We start from the raw sequence: 19717 nt of genomic DNA, 5'->3' as shown, positions 1-19717 counted from the left end.
TCCAGATTACAGTCCGCCGCTCCTAACCACTATACCACGCTGGCTCAAACCAGTTTTTAATACACTGGCCATAACTAGATGGATGGGGGGGAGCGAGTTGACAATCACACTGTAGTGGAAGGAAACACTTGTATGATAGTCACATGAACACATGAAGCTGCCTTATATTGAATCAGACCCTTGGTCCATCAAAGTCAGTATTGTCTACTCAGACTGGCAGCGGCTCTCCAGGGTCTCAGGCAGAGAAACGTCTTTCACATCACCTCCTTGCCTAGTCCCTTTAACTGGAGCTGCTGGGGATTGAACCTGAGACCTTCTGCATGCCAAGCAGATGCTCTATCACTGAGCCATGGCATAGGAGAGCTGCTGTGCGCTTGCTTCTGCACCCACGAAGTACCACTCTGATTCTATACACCCGTAATGAAACCGCAAAAGGACCATCTTCTGGGACACTTGTCCCCAAAAGGGAAGTACTCCCACAAAGGCTTCCCTCAACTTCCGGCTGTTCTCATAACAACCCAGGCAGCCCCTGCAAACCTTATATGAACTGCCAGTCTGGTTAGCCACCCACTCCCACTGTGCCCGCTGGCCCAATCCAGGCACACAAGACAGGGAATCAAAGGGGAGGGAGAGCCCGTGCCATGGCCCGTCTCCTATTTCTACATCTTGAAAGGCTAACACTCTCCGCCGCATTACCTGAAGAAAGAGCTCCCGGCTGCTACTGCACCAGCCGGTAAGTGATGTATCGGCCAGCGGTTTCACTGGGACGGATTATCTTGACCACCTGGGAGGACGAGGCAAGGCGAGGTGTCAATACACTCAATCTTTGGCCCAGCCAACAAAGAAAGCCAGAACCTAAGTCTGCCAGGAGCAGTTAGCAGCAATGGCCAAAAGAAAGCCTCCATGATCAGGGGCAATGTACCGAAGAATGTACCAGATGCTGAGCAGAGCCAGGGCGCAGTCCGGCGCTGGCTTCCCAGAAGCATCTGTCCACTATTGGGGGATAGTACCTGACTAGATGAACCTTTGGTCTGTTACAGCAAGACAGTTAAGCATGTTCTCGAGAGACAGATCGGTTTTGCAACTTGAACTCTGCAGGAGGGCAGGAGTATCACAAAATGAAGTACTGGGACCCACATTTTAGCTATCTAACCAATAATTTTTTTAAAAATGAGGGGAGCACACAAAATCAAGGAGCTAGTTCTCATAACAAGAAAAATCAGATGGAAATAATTTAGGGAAAAGCTGGTAAAATCTCTAAACCCCAAAGGCTTCAGATTGAGCCTCCCCTTGATATATGCATACACAGGCAGATTTGATCTGCACAGATTATGCAGACCGTGGGACATAGATGGTGCTTTATGTAGCCTACACAGTCTCACTTGGAGAGCTGCTGCCCTTTCAGCCAAAATCCCCTCGATGGAATAGATGCAAGCCCCACAAAAGCCTCTTAAAAGAAGAAGAATTGGTTTTTGTAGGCCGACTTAAAAGAAAGAATCAAACCGGCTTACAATCACCTTCCCTTCCCCTCCCCACAACAGGCACCCTGTGAGGTAGGTGGGGCTGAGAGAGCTCTAAGAGAGCTGCGACGAGCCCAATGTCACCCAATTGGCTTCATGGGTAGGAGTGGGGAAGCAGATCCAGTTCACCAGATTCGCCTCCGCCGCTCATGTGGAGGAGAGGGGAAATCGAACCTGGTTCTCCAGATCAGAGTCCACCACTCTTAACCACTACACCACGCTGGCTCTCTACAGCGAGCAACTCAAGAAATGGCAAAAGGCACGTCCACCCAGGTTCAAATCCCTCATCTGCCGGGAAGCTCGTTGGGTGACCACGGGCCAGTCACGCACTCTCTGCCTAACCTACCTCGCATGGCTGTGGCAAGGATAACATGGAGGAGAGGAGAACAACATCCGTCACTTTGGGTCCCCGCAGAGGAGAAAGACGGGATATAAAACAAATAAATCTATCTTCCCCTCAGTACACCATGACAGCTACCCGTACCACCCCTTACCTGGCCTCGCTTGATTCCGAAGTACCTGGCCACCGGATCTCCGGCCTGGATCCTGGGAAGCTGGTTTTCCCGCAGCTTACTGGGAAACAGAGTCAAGGAAAAAGACAAGCTCTTTCTGCTTCTGTTCCCAGAAGGGTACGGGCGTGATATGTAATGTTCATTGTTACGTGACGATACCCTTCCCTTCCACCGCCTATCCCTTCTCCTCCTCTTGCATGCAACTCAGAAAGGACTCTCCAGGACCAGAGGAGCAGGCCTGTTGTATTAGTTGCTGTGGAACGCAGGCAGAACGATGCTGCTGTAGTCGTCTTGTTTGTGGGCTTCCTGGAGGCACCTGTTTGGCCCCTGTGTGAACAGGCTGCTGGACTCGATGGGCCTGGGTCTGATCCAGCAGGGCTTTCCTCATGTTCTTATGACTGCTGTGGCAAACCCACAGGGGACAAGACACCCAGGCCCCAAAGCTACAGCTCATACTTTTGCTTCCAAATTCTGGTTTAATCCTGGCTAAGAGGGAAACAGAGCAAATCAGGGTTCTTGGTTCACATATGATTTTAAACTACAGTTGCCCCAAAATGTGGCCCATTAGATTTTTACAGTGACCTCTTTTTACAGTGCATTGATTGGAGCAGGCATGAGCCCTGCCCGACTGCCAGCTCACAAGAATGGCACCTATGCGTTCAGAAAGTGTACCCACATATGCTCTGATCGCACCACTGCCTTTGTGGAGGCTCTGCGTGGTGCGAGGCAGACAAGGGACTTCCTTGAACTCGAGACCTTTGGAATTCAAAGTGCATTTTCTACAACTGTGCTCTGGCTAAAAATCTAGTCCTCTGCCCTGAGAAAGCAAGAATCATTTAATTGGTGGGGTTTCACGATGCGAATGACTTCGTAATCTGCCTTCCAGCAAGATCTTGTCAAGTGCTGTTAAGCGATCGAATAGGGAAGTTCGTTTGTCTGCCCAGATCACCACGCGATATAAATAAATAAATTGTATTTGCGGCTAATAAGCCAGATAAAACAGGTAAAACGGAAACTGACCATACAGAGTAATGTTTACAACTAGGGCCAACAAAATTAGTAATCACCCAATTTTACGTTTCCACAGATTAAGAAAGTACATTAAGAGCCCCGTGGCGCAGAGTGGTAAAGCTGCAGTACTGCAGTCCAAGCTCTGCTCACGACCTGAGTTCAATCCCGACGGAAGTCGGTTTCAGGTAGCCGGCTCAGCCTTCCATCCTTCCGAGGCCGGTCAAATGAGGACCTGGCTTGCTGGGGGTAAAGGGAAGATGACTGGGGAAGGCACTGGCAAACCACCCTGTAAAAACAAAGTCTGCCTAGGAAATGTCAGGATGTGACGTCACCCCATGGGTCAGGAATGACCCGATGCTTGCACAGGGGACCTTTACCTTACCTTTAGGAAGTACATTAAGGCGACGTCGCTTCATTGCTACTGCACAGTATTTTGCGACCTGGGTAGTGATTGGTGAGCCGTCTCCCAGCAGAAACCTTTGGGTCCATTCACCCTCATCACCAGAGCCCATTTCCCTAATCCAAGGGTCAATAGTATTGAAGCAGGCTGACTTGTAGAGGGGACATCTAAAACATACACGCTCAATGGTTTCCAGCTCCCCTGTGTTACATGGGCAAAGTCTCTCTACCCTGGGGGTCTTCTTAAACCTCCCTTCTAATATGGCAGATGGTAGGGCTGCACACCTGGCCAGTGTAGAGGCCCTCCTATGTGTCAACACGCAATAGATAGGTCTGTGCAAACAGACCCGCCGCCACGGCGATTTTCTGATGGACTGTGCCCGGAAAGCCAGTCAACAGTTCCACCCAGGACACACACGAGCCAGGCAAATCGAGCATGTTTAAGGAAAAGGATACTATCTGGCGAGTAATTCTGTCACTTCTTCCTTGGTCATGACCACGTGCTCAGGGACCAGCTGCAGAGGCAAAAATAATCATCCAGAGAGTGATAACAGATTAACTCAGAAAGGGAGCCCGTTTCTTCAGATCAGACTCCACCACTCCAAACCACCGCTCTTAACCACCACACCACGATGGCTCTCTTCAGTAATAACTGAACTTAACACAAACATATTAGAGTCTCCACACTTCCTTTTTTTACTTAAGTGTGAGTTTTAAGCCACTGCATATTTTCTGGAAAGCCACCTTGAACGCCTTTTTAAAGGGAAAGGCAGAATAAATTTTTAAGAAATACATGAACGAATCCACAGCCATCTCCCAAACGTAGCAAGCTAAAGCTAGCTTTGCTACGCAAGTGACCAAACGATAGCATAGAGCTCCGACTCTAGAGATCAACTATCATACTTTCCGGCGGAACTTGTAAATCCCCAAACTGCCTGGACTTCCCACATCCTGGAAAGAAATTGGCCAGGAACGACCAGCTAGGAAACTCTCTTGCACACGTCCTTAAGCATCCTTAGAGAGCACAAAGCAACCGCCTGCGGACTGACTGTGTTCATCGGCCTTCCGGGGCAACCGGCTGGCCAGTGCATGAAACAGGAAGCTTAGGCAGATCGTGAGAGGGAGGGCAGGAAGGGTTGCATCAGTGTCCGGCTCTCGTGGCCCTTTCTTGCATGGCCAGGGCATCTCACGTACAGTGGCAAAGTTTTGTTATATTGCTACCAGAATACGGAGAAGCGCTGTTGCAATGTGAAACAGCTCGCTAACTATACTACTGAACGATTGTGTACTATTGCGATTGCTTTTTAAATTGTTATGCTGGTCAATGTCTTTATTTAATCTAATCTAATCGTGTTTTGGTCACATCATGAGACGACAAGAGTCACTGGAAAAGACAGTCATGCTAGGAAAAGTTGAGGGCAGCAGGAAAAGAGATGGACGGACTCAATAAAGGAAGCCACAGCCCTCAATTTGCAAGATCTGAGCAAGGCTGTCAAAGATAGGACATTTTGGAGGACTTTCATTCATAGGGTCGCCATGAGTCGGAAACGACTTGACGGCACTTAACACACACACACAATCTAATCCATGCCCTGGGTAATGCCAATCGCTACTCTGGGGTCAGGAGGCAATCTTCCTCCAGGCCAAATTGGCCAGGGATCCTGAAGGGGTTTTTCCCCCCATCTTCTGGGAATGGAGTGGGGGTCACCGGGGGTGTGGAGGGGAGGTAGTTGTGAATTTCCTGCATTGTGCAGGGGGTTGGACTAGATGACCCTGGTGGTCCCTTCCAACTCTGACTCTATATTTTGGGTCACTGGTAGCCTTTAGGTTCCTCCACTCCGCTGGATCTAGCTCTGCTGAAAATGTCACACACTCCTCCAGGAATACTGACCATTACTGGTGCTGTAGAACACAATCTCCTCAACAGAGGCTCTAAGGTAGGTGCAAACATGAAGCTGTCCGACGCTGACTCTGAACCTCAGTCCATCCAGGTCAGTATCATCTACCCAGACTGGCAGCTGCTCGCCAGGGTCTCAGATTGGGGTTGCCAGCCTCCAGGTGGGGCCTGGAGATCTCCTGGAATTACAACTGATCTCCAGATGACAGAGATCAGTTCCTGAAGAGACAATGGGCTGGCTTGATGGTGTTACACCCTGCTGAGGTTCCTCCCTTCCCCAAACCCTGCCCTTTCAAAGCTCCACCCCTAGATCTGGAGGGGGTTTTCTTGCCATTTTCTGGGGGTGGAGTGGGGGGGTCACTGGGAGTAGAGGGAGAAGGTAGTTGTGAATTTCCTACATTGTGCAGGGGGTTGGACTAGATGACCCTGGTGGTCCCTTCCAACTCTGTGATTCTATATTTCGGGCCACTGGTGTGATCCAGCAAGGCTCGTTTCACATTCTTATACACGCACATGGGAAGAAGGTCTTCGAGGGGGATTTTACAACTGCTCCCAGCCCCAAGCAAACCTGCTGTTCAGAAGGCACGTAGAAGTTATATACCCTTAAAAGATCTTTATTTAAATTGTTTTGCTTGCTCGGGAACCATTTAGCTCCTGAGCCTCTGCCCCCCCCCCACCACTCACCTCATGTTCCGTAATGTTGATCAGCAACTCCTGCTGCAGGAACTGCTCCAGGATGTACTTCGGAGCCATGTCCACGAGAGACTGGGGAGAGAAGGGAGGGGTCAGCCAGTCAGTCAGCCGAGGCAGAAGAGGGGGGACTCAGCGGTCGGTAAGGTGGAAGCTGGGGTAGAGACCACACTGGCCACACTACCCAGCACGCTCCATCTTTTAAAAAATGGCACCTAACACTCCAACCTCCCATCCCCCCCTTCAGCCTGCCTGGAGCAGGGTACCTGCTTTGCTGAGGGCGTCATGCCCTGCTGCACCACAATGAGGGCCCGGGTAATGTTCTCCTCCTGCATTCGCTGGCAGTACATCTTGATGGTCTTAATCCCGACTTTGGGTTCCTCTGAGGCAGGGGAGAGAAACAAACACCTCACCAAGAGAGAACGCCAACACACTCCCACGCCAAGAACCATTCAACCAGTTTGAATCTTCGCAAGTGCTCCTGAAGTTCATTTAAACAAATCGATTTTAAAAAACAACAACACACGTTTTGAAACACAATGCATAATTAAATTGTGGGTGTTTTCACACAATGCATAGTTAAATTGTGGAACTCCCTGCCCCAGGATGTGGTGATGGCTGCCAACTTGGAAGGCTTGAAGAGGGACATGTTTATGGAGTAGAGGGTTATTCATGGCTACTTGTCAAAATGGATACTAGTCATGATGCAGACCTATTCTCTCCAGGATCAGAGGAGCATGCCTATTAGATTAGGTGCTGTGGAATGCAGGCAGGACAATGCTGCTGCAGCCGTCTTGTTTGTGGGCTTCCTGGAGGCACCTGGTTGGCCACTGTGTGAACAGACTGCTGGACTTGATGAGCCTGGGTCTGATCCAGCAGGGCTTTTCTTATGTTCTTATGAAAAAACTGCATCTTGTTTCTGAGCTGTTTGCAATCGTTTCAGATACATGAATAATCTTGGGAGTGCGTGGTGGGCAATTCTATAGAAGTACAGCAACATCCAGTTTCTGCTAGGAAGACAAATTCAAATTCTCAGTCCTTTGGTTTTTTCTTTATAAAAGAGCAAGATGCTAGCCCTCATGATTGTCTGCATACTTCTGTGCCTTCACAACGTTGGGCAAATTTTATAAACTAGTGGAGAGGGGGGAGAATAAGGATTTTTAGCCACTGGGGGCAGAGCTACAGTGTCTTCACCCCCCCCCCCAAATCAGAATTATGTGAATCTGCTTAGACCAATTAGAATTAAAACAAAATTGATCTGTTATCAGAACTGATACTCAAGAGGCTAACAGATAGAAACGATTCCTAGGAACCAAAATGTTTCTCAAGAACCAATCTAAGAGCACAAGAAACGAACAAAGGAGAGAACAGAAGAGTTGATTTTGATATGCCGATTTTCTCTACCTTTTAAGGAGAATCAAACCGGCTTATAATCACCTTCCCTTCCTCTCCCCACAACAGACATCTTGTGAGGTAGGTGTGGGTCAGAGAGTTCGGAGAGAACTGTGACTAGCCCAAGGTCACCCGGCAGGTTTCACGTGTAGGAGTGGGGAGTCGAACTCGGTTCTCAGATTAGAGTCCGCCGCTCACGTGGAGGAGCGGGGAATCAAACCAGGTTCTCCCGATTAGGGCACACCAAGGGGAGGAACAAATAATCAAACCCAGTAATCCAGATTAGATTGTGCCGCTCATGTGGAGGAGTGGGGAAGTCCACCACTCTTAACCACTGTACCATGCAGGTTCAGGGAAGAAGATGGATATCAAGGGAACAGAAATACAGTAAGAGGAGTATTAGTTTTTTTAGCGCTAGAGATGAACAAAAGAAGGTCTTTAACGTTATAACTCTGAGGTTGCAAAAATCCATCTCTAATTCCACATGAATTCATTCGAGAGGGGAAAACCAACAAAGAAGAGAAGGCCACAAGATCCAAGCGGCAGTTCTCTATTGCCACATAAGAATCACCTGGGAAGAACACGAACATCTGATCCGTAGGGTCGTCGTTGTGGGCCACCAACACGGTGAGGTCCGTCCGCCGCGGCCTCCCCTCGCTGGGCTTATCCCCGAACTGAGCTTTGAATTCATCCAGGGTCTGGTCCAACTCATCCTGGGTCACTAGGTAGCCTCGATCATGACAGAGCTACAGAATTTTAAAATATATATACATATACATATATATACACACACACACACTAAATATCCATTGATTCCAAGGCATGTCTAAAGAATCATAGAGTTGGATCATGGAGTTGGAAGGGGCCTTACAGGCCATCTAGTCCAACCCCCTGCTGAATGCAGGATCCGCCTAGAGCAGTGATGGCAAACCTTTTAGAGGCCGAGTGCCCAAACTGCAACCCAAAACCCACTTATTTATCACTAAGTGCCAACACGGCAATTTAACCTGAATACTGAGGTTTCCCCCCAGCTCGCCAAGGGGGGGGGGTGGGGAGTCCAAGGAAGGGGGGGCGGCGGAAAGTCCAGGGAAGGGAGGGTGGCTTTGAAGGGCTCGGAGCCCTTCAAAGCCAGGCAGCGGGGAGTCCAGGGAAGGCTCTGCGCTCCCTTCAAATCCCCCGCCGCCCCCGGGCGTGCCCACAGAGAGGGCTCAGCATGCCGGACTTGGAACGCATGCCATAGGTTCACCAACACGGGCCTAGAGCATCCCTGACAAGTGCTTGTCCAGCCTCTGCTTATACTGCCAGTGAGGGGGAGCTCAACACCTCCCTGGATAGCCGATTCCATCATCGAACAACTCTTACTGTAAAAAAACTTTTTCCTAATATCCAGCCAATACCTTTCTGCCTGCAATTCAAACCCATTATTGTGAGTCCTGCCCTCTGCTGCCAGCAGGAACAGCTCCCTGCCCTCCTCTACATGCAACCCTTCAGATCCCCAAACATATACATATAGATTTATACGATCTGAAGAGAAACCAGAGTCTGCATATATATAATTATTATATACATATATATACATATGTGTGTGTGTGTGTGTTAAGTGCCGTCAAGTTGCTTCCGACTCATGGCGACCCTATGAATTAAAGTCCTCCAAAATGTCCTATCTTTGACAGCCTTGTTCAGATCTTGCAAACTGAAGGCTGTGGCTTTCTTTATTGAGTCAATCCATATTGACATATACGTACATATATATGTGTGTGTGTGTGCTTCGTCTGCACAGCAACACTGGTATTCCTTTGGTGGTCTCCCATCCAAATATTAACCAGGGCTGACCCTGCTTAGCTTCTGAGATCTGACGAGATCAGGCTAGCCTGTATATACATACATATATGTGTGTGTGTGTGTGTGTAAAGTGCCGTGAAGTCGCAGCCGACTTATGGCGACCCCTTTTTGGGGGGGTTTCATGGCAAGAGACTAACAGAGGTGGTTTGCCAGTGCCTTCCTCTGCACAGCAACCCTGGTATTCCTTGGTGGTCTCCCACCAAAATACTAACCAGGGCTGACCCTGCTTAGCTTCTGAGATCTGACGAGATCAGGTTAGCCTGGGCCACGTAGGTCAGGGCATATATACACACACACATATATATATATACACACATATATAATTCATACCCTACATGACTATTATTGCTATCGCTATACATGATCAAGCAATGTTGTCTAGTTTACCCAACCAGGAGAGGGGGGGAAAGACTTTTCATGATGTTACATATATGCTAACTAACTTATACTATATAACTAACTTATACGCTAACTAACTTATACTATACTATAACTTATACCCAATGTGAATTATACTATTCTTAACCGTCTTCAATCTCCACAGCCCACCCCCACACTTTTGAAGTCGCCTAAATCAGTGGCCACCTCTGAGCCCTGTGGCAGGGAGTTCCCCGGGCCCAACGCCTGCTGAGCACGAGGAGGAACCCCCCACCTCCCACACCGGACCTGCATGATGGTTTTCCGGATCTTCCACAGCCGGTAGGTCTCCTCCTCGTCGTCCATCGCCGGCCTCGCTCGCCAAAACCCACCGGCGCGACGCAGGAAGGCGACCGCGACAGTGCGCAGGCGCCGGACGCACGCCGACAACAACGGCACGACGCGCGTGCGCGGAAATCGCCAGACGGAACATGCGCAAAACGAGGCAACGAAACGCCTCCAATTGAAGAGCTGCAAACAACCAAAAGCAGGGTATTGCTTCTGCGCAGGCGCAGTACAATGACAAGCAACCCCCCCCTCCCCTTCTCGCCCTGTTCTGCGCACGCGTTGCTTCCTCCCTTTTCCGTTCCCTTAACGCGTCGCTTCCTTAGTACTAGAGAAACGCCGCGATGCCCGATGGGAGTTGTAGTCCCCGAGCCCTGGGGAGGCGTCATTCTGCTCTTTTAATTTTAATTCCCCCCCCAACGTAAAATTAAAAATCCCTTTTTAAAAATTGCGTGCAATTAAGTACTGCCAGTATTTTATAAAATGTTTTATATGAAGTTATATGGGTAGTGTTCTTATTCATCTGAAAATTGAACCTGAACTTATACATACTTGGTACTCTGCTGAGACCTTTGAAAGATTTTTTGCTCCTTTATTGTATATTTTGTACATACTATGTGTTGGTTATAGTGTGGTCACTTGCTTTTGTACATTGTATGTTTATAGGAATCCCAGTAGCTTATATAAAAATTGCACCTTGTTTGTAAATGTTTAACCTCCAGGTAGCGGCTGGAGATCTCTTGCTATTACAGCTGATCTCCAGCCTACAGAGATCAGTTCACCTGGAGAAAATGGGCCCTTTGGCCATTGGACTCTATGGCCTTGAAGTCCCTCCCCTCCGCAAACCCCGCCCTCCTCAGGCTCCGCCCCAAAAACCTCCCACCGGTAGCGAAGAGGGACCTGGCGACCCTAAGTACCAGTCTCCTGGGGGGTAGCCAGCTGCCAGGTGGGGCTTGCAGTTTTTCCAGAATTACAATTGATTTCCAGGTATCAGTACCCCTGGAGAAAATAATTCCCAGTGGGTCGCCGTGTTAGTCTGTTTGCAGTAGTCGAAAAGGGCAAGAGTCCAGTAGCACCTTAAAGACTAACAAAAATATTTTCTGGTAGAGTATGAGCTTTCGTGAGCCGCAGCTCACTTCTTCAGATGTATCTGAAGTATTACCCTACCAGAAAATATTTGTGTTAGTCTTTAAGGTGCTCCTGGACTCTTGCCCCTTTTCTACTCCTGGAGAAAATGGCGGCTCGCTGAACTCAGAATTGACTTGAGAAGAAGGTTCTGTGTCACAAGAAATGGACGAAACGTCTTTGCACAATGCAACAGTGTTGTTGGAAATAAAAAGATTTGTTTTTTTAAACAGATTTAAGTTTTGAATAAAAAGAAACTCAACTTTAGGATTGAAAGCAAGAGATTTTTAATTATTTTTGCAGCAAAAATAAAGAGAGGAGAGATTTTAGCCAAAGGCCACAAAATGAAAATTTTTACCTGGAAATTTTCTTCTATTTTTTACATATATATATACTTTTTTTTACAGTTTTTTGTTTTTTAAATTTTAGGAGGTTTTTTTTCTTAAACACACTTTCCTATGATGTAATTATTTTGTGATACTTGCCTATGATTTCATTTGTTATTTTATATTAGCTAGTGCAAGGAACGAATTTAAAGTTAAAGACAAGCCAAAACTAATTAAAAGCCTTCAAAAAAATTTTTTTCACAGTGTCAGGTGAAAACTCCTCCCGCCAGAAAGAAACGAGCCCTGTGCCAGCAGGATGGATCCACAGCGGGGTCCAACCCACACTTTCCTAGACCCTAGCCGTTCTCCAAGCAGCACATTTGCCGTTCTCCTGTTTGGCCAGCCTACGGGCTTGAGCCTTCGTTAGGCTAAGAGCTCAAAGTGGCTGCCTGATGCTTTTGTTCACGGGAGTTCAGAAATGGGAAGCGGTTTCCTGACCTGTCTGTTTCACTCCATGGGAGATATTAGGGAAGGGAGAAGGACTTATTGTTGCTGTTGCTGCCCATTTCCCTCTTGCTTTCAATTCACTCAGTCTGCATAAGCACAAAACGTTCTTTAAATCTGCAACATTGCTTTGCTAGTGCGTTATCTCTATCACAAAGACCTTTGTGTCCCGGCAAAAGACTTTGCTTTGCAGAAATGCTTGTTGATTTCAGTAGCCAAGAAACGACAGTTTATGGGGCGATTCAAGAAAAGGATCCTTACTGTTAGAAAATGTATAAAGGTGGAAGAATACTGAACAGCAATGATGATTTCTTTTTGCAGTCTGACTCTTTGGGTTTGGCCTGGAGAGATTTGATCCCAGCTTGTACTGTTTAAAACTTGGTACTATTAAATAGTAAGCTGATAAAATACCTTCCTATCTTTGATCTTTGATCTGACCTATCTGGATAGTGTTTTCTAGGCACAACACCCACACTTGCACCCACACACCTACTGGATTTTTGGGCACGGTGTTGTGCAACTACGGGCGTGGCCCTGGGGCAGAATGGCTTATCGTCTCCAGTGCCACAATGCATGTTTGTGGGAGTAAATTACCCAGTACGGTGTTTGGCCTTGACCAGCAGAGGCGGGATGAGGGGAGGAAGGAGAACCCCTTCTTGCCCATAGGGAAGAAGCACACAGAGATGGAAATTACTTATTTAAATATCTCTCTCACATACACTCTTTAAAAAAGGAAAGCAGAAGTCCACTGGCACCTTAAATACTAACAACCTTTGTTCCAGTGAGCTTTTGTGAGTCAGAGCTCACTTCCTCAGATATAGTGGTATCTGCTGCTATCATACCGCCCTTGTACAAATCTATGGTGAGACCACACTTGGAATACTGTGTACAGTTCTGGTCAACACAACTCAAAAAGGATATTGCAGAGCTTGGGAAGGTGCAGAAAAGAGCAACCAAAATGATCAGGGGGCTGGAGGAACTACACTATGAGGAGCGGTTAAAACACTTAGGGCTGTTTAGCTTGGAAAGAAGGCGGCTGAGTGGAGACATGATAGAGGTCTATAAAAATATGCATGGTTTGGAGAGAGTGGACAGGTTCTCCCTCTCCCATAATACTAGAACACGGGGTCCTCTGCTAAAGCTGGAGGGTGAGAGATTCAAAACAGATAAAAGGAAGTATTTTTTCACACAACGCATAGTTAAATTGTGGAACTCCCTGCCCCAGGATGTGGTGATGGCTGCCAGCTTGGAGGGCTTTAAGAGGGGAGTGGACATATTCATGGAGGAGAGGGGTATTCATGGCTATAAGTTAGAATGGATACTAGTCATGATGCGTACCTATTCTCTCTAGTATCAGAGGAGCATGCCTATTGTTTTGGGTGCAGTGGAACGCAGGCAGGACGGTGCTGCTGCAGTCGTCTTGCTTGTGGGTTTCCTAGAGGCATCTGGTTGGCCCCTGTGTGAACGGACTGCTGGACTTGATGGGCCTGGGTCTGATCCAGCAGGCCCTTTCTTATGTCCTTAATGGATGTGAGACGATCATTTTCCTTATTTTTACACAGAAAATTACAGGAGGGGAGAGGAGATAGGGAACTGAGCAAAGAAAGGCCTGGTATCTTAAACCAGGTCTGAATTTCTCAACGGAGGAGGGGGCTTGAATTGCATAGGTAGTTAAACATAACGGCTGATGAGGAGCCGATAAACAAAAGTGCAATAAAGTGGGGTAAATAAAAAAATTAAGGAACTAGTTAGTTTGGCACATGAGACACTCTCTCGTGCTCTTTCAAACAGCCTGTTCCTTAGTTAGGATTGGCAGCCACTCCAGCAACACAGAAACCGTACAAAAAGGGTCTCTATGTAGAAAATGCCCCTCTTATTTAAAAAGCTGAAGCTCTTTTCCAGTTCCTTATTCGTGAATCCAATCACAAATATTGAGGATAATTTAAAAGTTTTGCAAGTGGTCTACCTGCATGGTAGACCACTTGCAAAATGAGTTTCACAAGAAAACAGTTACATTGGTAGCCAGAGCCAGTCAAGACCAAGGTACTGAAATTAGATCGAAGCCCCCGGAAGTCAAAACACCACAAGAATATTGTAGTAAAGAGGCCAGAGTACAGTCATCTTGGGTTAAAGGTTACATTTTGGAGGACTTTCATTCATAGGGTCGCCATGAGTCGGAAGCGACTTGACGGCACTTAACACACACACACAAGCACAACCTCAGCACTTTGCTCCTTGAGTTCTGGGAAAACATGTGCTGGCTGGCATGCTTATCTTGATGTGATATGCCTGTATTATTATATTAATTCCCAATGACAATAACACAGTAGGAGGTTGAGAGTTCAAAGCAGTTTTTTATTAGGCCCAATATACACATCGGATGAGAACTGCCCCAAATGCGCAGGACAATTCACACACCCGAACAAAGGATTGCAACGTTTGTAACTTCTGGTCAGGGGTGTTACACATACTTAGAGACACAAAGACCCTATTAATGGATACATTTGGATTAGCATATCCTATCAGTGTGGTTTTGAGGCGTGGATTTAGGTGGCTACATGATCTGTAATGGAGAAACGAAACTTAACATTCTCATCTGACGCCCCTAAATCACTGCCTTGGGCCTCATTAGGGCGGCTAGCTGCACCAGGCCTGCAAGGATGATCTCACTGGCACCTGATTCGTAGTGGATGCCAGTTTATGCTAACTCAGTGATCACACAGGAGTGAATTGGAACCAAAGAATAATACTTGACCCCTTATACATGGGGTATTGCCATTATATATGTGTGCAGAATATGGTATTGTGCTAGATCAGTGGTTCCCAACCTTTTTTTGACCAGGGACCACCAGGACTTTTTATGCTAACTCAGTGATCACACAGGAGTGAATTGGAACCAAAGAATAATACTTGACCCCTTATACATGGGGTATTGCCATTATATATGTGTGCAGAATATGGTATTGTGCTAGATCAGTGGTTCCCAACCTTTTTTTGACCAGGGACCACCAGGACTTTTTTGTTCGGTGCAGGGACCCCAAGGTTCAAAATAAAAATTCCGAGAATTTGAAAATAAACTTTAATCATAACTGTTAGTTAAACATTAAACTTAGAATAATATTTGAATATATTTTTTATAATAGAGAACTTTTAATTGTAAATCAATGTGATTTTTGAGCTTGCATCCTTTTTACAAGCTGGGCAATTCTGGGGCTAATACTGTTGCTCAGAGCTACACGAATATCATCACTTGCTTCCAATCGATTTTTTGTCGTGTTCTTAATTATAAGCAAAGCAGAAAACACTTGTTCGCATAAATAAGTTGTGGAGAAGAGCATAAGATATCGCAAGGCGAATCCCCGAACTGTAGGATATGAAATTGCTTTTTTACACCAGAACTCTTAAAGAGAAACTGATTCAAACGCATCCTTACAGTGCCTATCATTTTGGAATTCAATGAGCTCTTCCTGGATTTCTTCTGCAACCTCTTCAACAGCAATACCAAAAGGATTGTGAATCAGCTTTTGGGTATCTTTTGATTCTGTCTGGTTATATTCCGGGAAGTAACGGTGGAATTCATCGACCAGCATTTGCAGATGACTTCTGATGTTGTCTTGTATATTTGCGGTATCATCGACCAGTGCTTTTAATGTCACAACCAAGAATAATTGTTTTCGCCTACCCATAATTGAAGTTTGCAAATAAAGGCAATCAGTTTATCTTCAAACATAAATTTAGCAGGTGTGGGAAACATTTTTATGTTTCCAGAACCTTGCAACTGTAAGTTTAGTTTATTCAAATGTGAGAAAATATCCACAAGATAAGCCAAATGCATCTGACTTTTCTAATCAGAAAACAGCTCTAGTAAATCTTTAATGTTCTTCTCGGCTAGAAACAGCTCAACCTCTTTTCTTAGTTCAAATAACCTTCCCAGCATATTGCCTTTCAATAGCCAACGAGCTTTGGTGTGGAAAAGAAGAGTCTCATGATGGGAGTCCATTTCAGTGCACAGTTTTTTAAAAAGGCGTGTATTTAAGGTGCTGGAAGAAGTTACCCTTTACAATTGCGTATTGTTAGACCAAAATCATCTGGACAATGCACGACAACTGCCCAAATATGGACATACGGTAGGGTTGCCAAGTGCCCGGTGGTGGCAGGTAAAATCCCGCCAAACCACCGGGCTGCCTGTCGACCATCTGAGGGCCAGCGGGCAGGTGTGGACGTGCGTGGGTTTACCCGGAAGCAACGTGGACACTCTGCCAACCTCAGCTAACCTCAGCTTTGGCCGAGATCGCTACAGCGTCTGTGTCTCTTCCGGGTAAACCCAGAAGTGACGTAGGCGCATGGCACGCTGCAGCCATGCCCCAGGAAAGCTGCCGCCAGTAGAGCTACAGGGCCTGGCAAGCCTAACACAAGGATGTGTGTGCGTGCTTATAATAAAATAACCAAATAAGGTGGACTTAGGTGGACTTAGTAAAACATGTGATTCTTTTGTGAACGTTGTATGAAAGACCTGAGAGGGTAGGTGTTTGAACCCTGATTTCACCTTTATTCAAATAATGCAATAAATCATATTTTCTCCATTTCTGGGGTCTAACTGATTGTAAAAATTGTGAGTGATACACAAGCAGGGTCAGGAGCCTAGCCTATTTGGACTACTATATAATTAAAGTGATTTATTAAAATAGGATAAAGAATATGAATAAACAAAGCAGTGAACCGTGAGGATTAAAATAATGATGCTAATTCATAATGACTAACTACACCGTAACAGCATTGGTTCAATGCCAGATGTTACCATTCAGGATGAGGTCTTTCAGCATTCATAGTTCACTCCTCTCTGGGAGTAATCCCGTTTCCAGTCAGCAAGGCTCACCCGCAAGACAAAAAAGGACCAGAATCAGGGGCAAAGATCCATAATTAGGAAATCAAGGAACACAACTAGAATAAAGGCTCTGATCTATATGCTCAGGGGTCTGAGTTAGCATTATCTTACTCAACCAATCAGTAGGGTTGCCAGGTCCCTCTTAGCAACCGGCGGGAGGTTTTTGGGGCGGAGCCTGAGGAGGGTGGGATTTGGGAGGGGAGGGACTTCAATGCCATAGAGTCCAATTGCCAAAGCGGCCATTTTCTCCAGCTCTATCGGCTGGAGATCAGTTGTAATAGCAGGAGATCTTCTGCTATTACCTGGAGGTTGGCAATCATACCAATCAGATGTGTGGTCAGTGAAGTCAACTGACCACATAATGTTGTTATTAGCATTAGAAGGGTGTGATGGTATGACTAAACTTATCTAAAGCTAAGTCCAGCCCCCACCTCACATTACCCATGATTTCATCTTGTTAATTAGGTGGAATGCGGTTCTTGGCTTCTTGTCCTTGAAGTGCTAGGAGGCCTGTTGACTCCCTGCACCTGGGTCTGTTATCTGGGTTTCTAAAGGTCACCGCTTGCTGGGTTTCACACAACAGCGCCGGTTATTTTCCAACTTAGACTTTCCCCTTGTAGGCCAGAAGCCTCAACCAATGTTTGAAAGAACAAGGAACTGCATTAAGGGACTCCGTTTCTAGACACTGATGGGAAGCTGCACCCCAAAACAATATTTGGACCACCCTGAGTCACCCATCCCCACACTCCAGAGACTGTCCCTTGCAAGTAGACATAAAGTGGTGCCTGGTTCAAACACTGGTTCTGGCACTATGAGCTTCTACTTGGGTTGCCTCCAAAAAGCCTGTATTACGAAGGTTTGAATATGCAACTAGATCAGCTACATGCCCTCTGCAATCTAAAACAAGGTTTGGACCTCCACATATCATACACACCCAAATTCAGGGGACAGCCCTCCAAGGGGACATATTCTGTTCCTTGGTCCAAAGTCCAGTTCTTGTGCCAAATGCTCCAAAGTGGGGTGCCCCCCAATATGAAATGTGTCTGGACTACATACAGCTTCTGGTATCAAGAGCTCCTGTTAGAACCACCCAGATCCATACTTTCCTTCGCCCTAGATATCCTAGGTCCAGTCTCATAATTATATGTAAGTTATTTATTGTTTTATGCAAAATCCTCTGCTGCTTGAGAATGTATTAATTTTATTTATTTACAATTTTCTATGTTGCCTAACCAATCCCTTCTTTCTGAAGCAAAGGTACTGGTCTAAGAATGTGCTTATGCTTTTCATGAGCTGTGACTCACGAAAGCTCATACCCTGCCAGAAATGTTGTTAGTCTTTAAGGTGCTACTGGACTCTTGCTCTTTTCTACTGCTAGTGACAGACGAACACGACTACTCATTGTGATATAGCTCCTATAGATCACTGTATGGGCCCTTAAAGGAACTGGCAAAGAATGCACAGCTATACAGAACGAGAGCAGCTCCTTTAAGCAGCAGCCAGCAGCACCTGGGCCAAACTAGCCAGGGCCAAACTAGCCAGGCTATCAGGCAATCAGGAACAGGTGTGGGAGGTCAGGGGCAGCTGTAGTTCATGTGCTGAATTCAGCCAGGAAGTGGGGGCGGGAGAGGAGCTGTTAACTCCCTCCTCTCTGCATCTGAGGCTTTTGCCAGCCCTGGGGGCTGGCTAGAACCAGGGAGGGCCAAACAGCTGCAAACTCCCTGGATCTCCACCCTGGGCCAGAGATCCTAATTTAAAATCTTAATTTATGAATATCTTTATGCCCTGCACGGTTTTATATTGTCGTGGTGTCAACGCAAAGGTGGTTTCCCAGATTCTGTATGGCGCCTTCCTCTGGCAACTTTTAGTCAGTTCACTCCGCCCCCAGTTTATTTTAGCTAGGAATTTTACTTATTGGGCTGACGCCTAATTTTTAGCACTGTTAACTTAAGATTGTATTATCCTTATTATGTTTACTATGTATTAGGCTTCCTACCCTCCCTCGTCTTCCCTTCCCTTCCTTTCCTCCTCCCTTGGTCCAAGACTGCAGTCATAGACCTAATAATAAATTATAAATTATATTCTCGCGGTCAGATCATTGCTTATGTGGGTGGGAGAAGGTTACAATGTACTTTCCTTCTGCAAGAGCTGACACATACCACTCAGTGCCACCAGACAGCGGACTGTGGTGGTGCAGGTAGCTGTGGGGGAGAGGGCTGCAGGTGGAGTGAGGAAAGTCACACAGGTGAGGGAGGATGCAGATGGGTGGGCAGGAAAAGGAATGGGGGGGGGTCCTGTGCACTCTGCCCTGGACTGACCAAACCCTGGACCCAGCCCTGCTGAAGCATTCTGGACCTCTCAAAAGCACACTATGTTTGGGATAGGAGTCCAGTAGCACCTTAAAGACTAACAAAAATATTTTCTGGCAGGGTATGAGCTTTCGTGAGCCACAGCTCACTTCTTCAGAGCTGTGGCTCACGAAAGCTCATACCCTGCCAGAAAATATTTTTGTTAGTCTTTAAGGTGCTACTGGACTCTTGCTCTTTTCTACTACTGCAGACAGACTAACACGGCTACCCACTGTGAATTATGTTTGGGATAGTTTCATTGGAACTAATAAAGGGGCTTACTGCACTTTGTATTCCCAGCGATGTATTAAGATTATCCGGGCTGTGTAACCGTGGTATTGGAATTTTCTTTCCTGACGTTTCGCCAGCAACTGTGGCAGGCATCTTCAGAGTAGTAACACTGAAGGACAGTGTCTCTGAAGATGCCTGCCACAGTTGCTGGTGAAACGTCAGGAAAGAAAATTCCAAGACCACGGTTACACAGCCCGGATAACCTACAAGAACCAATGAACTCTGACCGTGAAAGCCTTCGACAATATGATGTATTAAGAGTTTGAAAATGTT

At 46.5% G+C, this 19717-nt stretch overlaps 1 protein-coding gene across 1 annotated transcript; it reads right to left on the bottom strand.

Annotated features, from left to right (window-relative positions):
• Positions 1 to 677: 677 nt before the first annotated feature.
• On the bottom strand, positions 678 to 9996 carry POLR2E (RNA polymerase II, I and III subunit E). The gene is made up of 7 exons (XM_056845039.1): positions 9930 to 9996; positions 7993 to 8167; positions 6296 to 6411; positions 6024 to 6104; positions 3899 to 3957; positions 2015 to 2093; positions 678 to 784 (listed from the first exon to the last, which is right to left on the bottom strand). Exons 1-7 carry the CDS (start codon positions 9984 to 9986, stop codon positions 719 to 721), a joined length of 633 nt encoding a protein of 210 aa, XP_056701017.1. The 5' UTR covers positions 9987 to 9996; the 3' UTR covers positions 678 to 718.
• Between the last annotated feature and the right edge of the window lie 9721 nt (positions 9997 to 19717).

The sequence above is a fragment of the Euleptes europaea genome, chromosome 2 (assembly GCF_029931775.1).
Source record: "Euleptes europaea isolate rEulEur1 chromosome 2, rEulEur1.hap1, whole genome shotgun sequence".
Taxonomy (NCBI): Eukaryota; Metazoa; Chordata; class Lepidosauria; order Squamata; family Sphaerodactylidae; genus Euleptes; species Euleptes europaea.
This window is presented reverse-complemented; position numbering and strand designations above follow the sequence as displayed.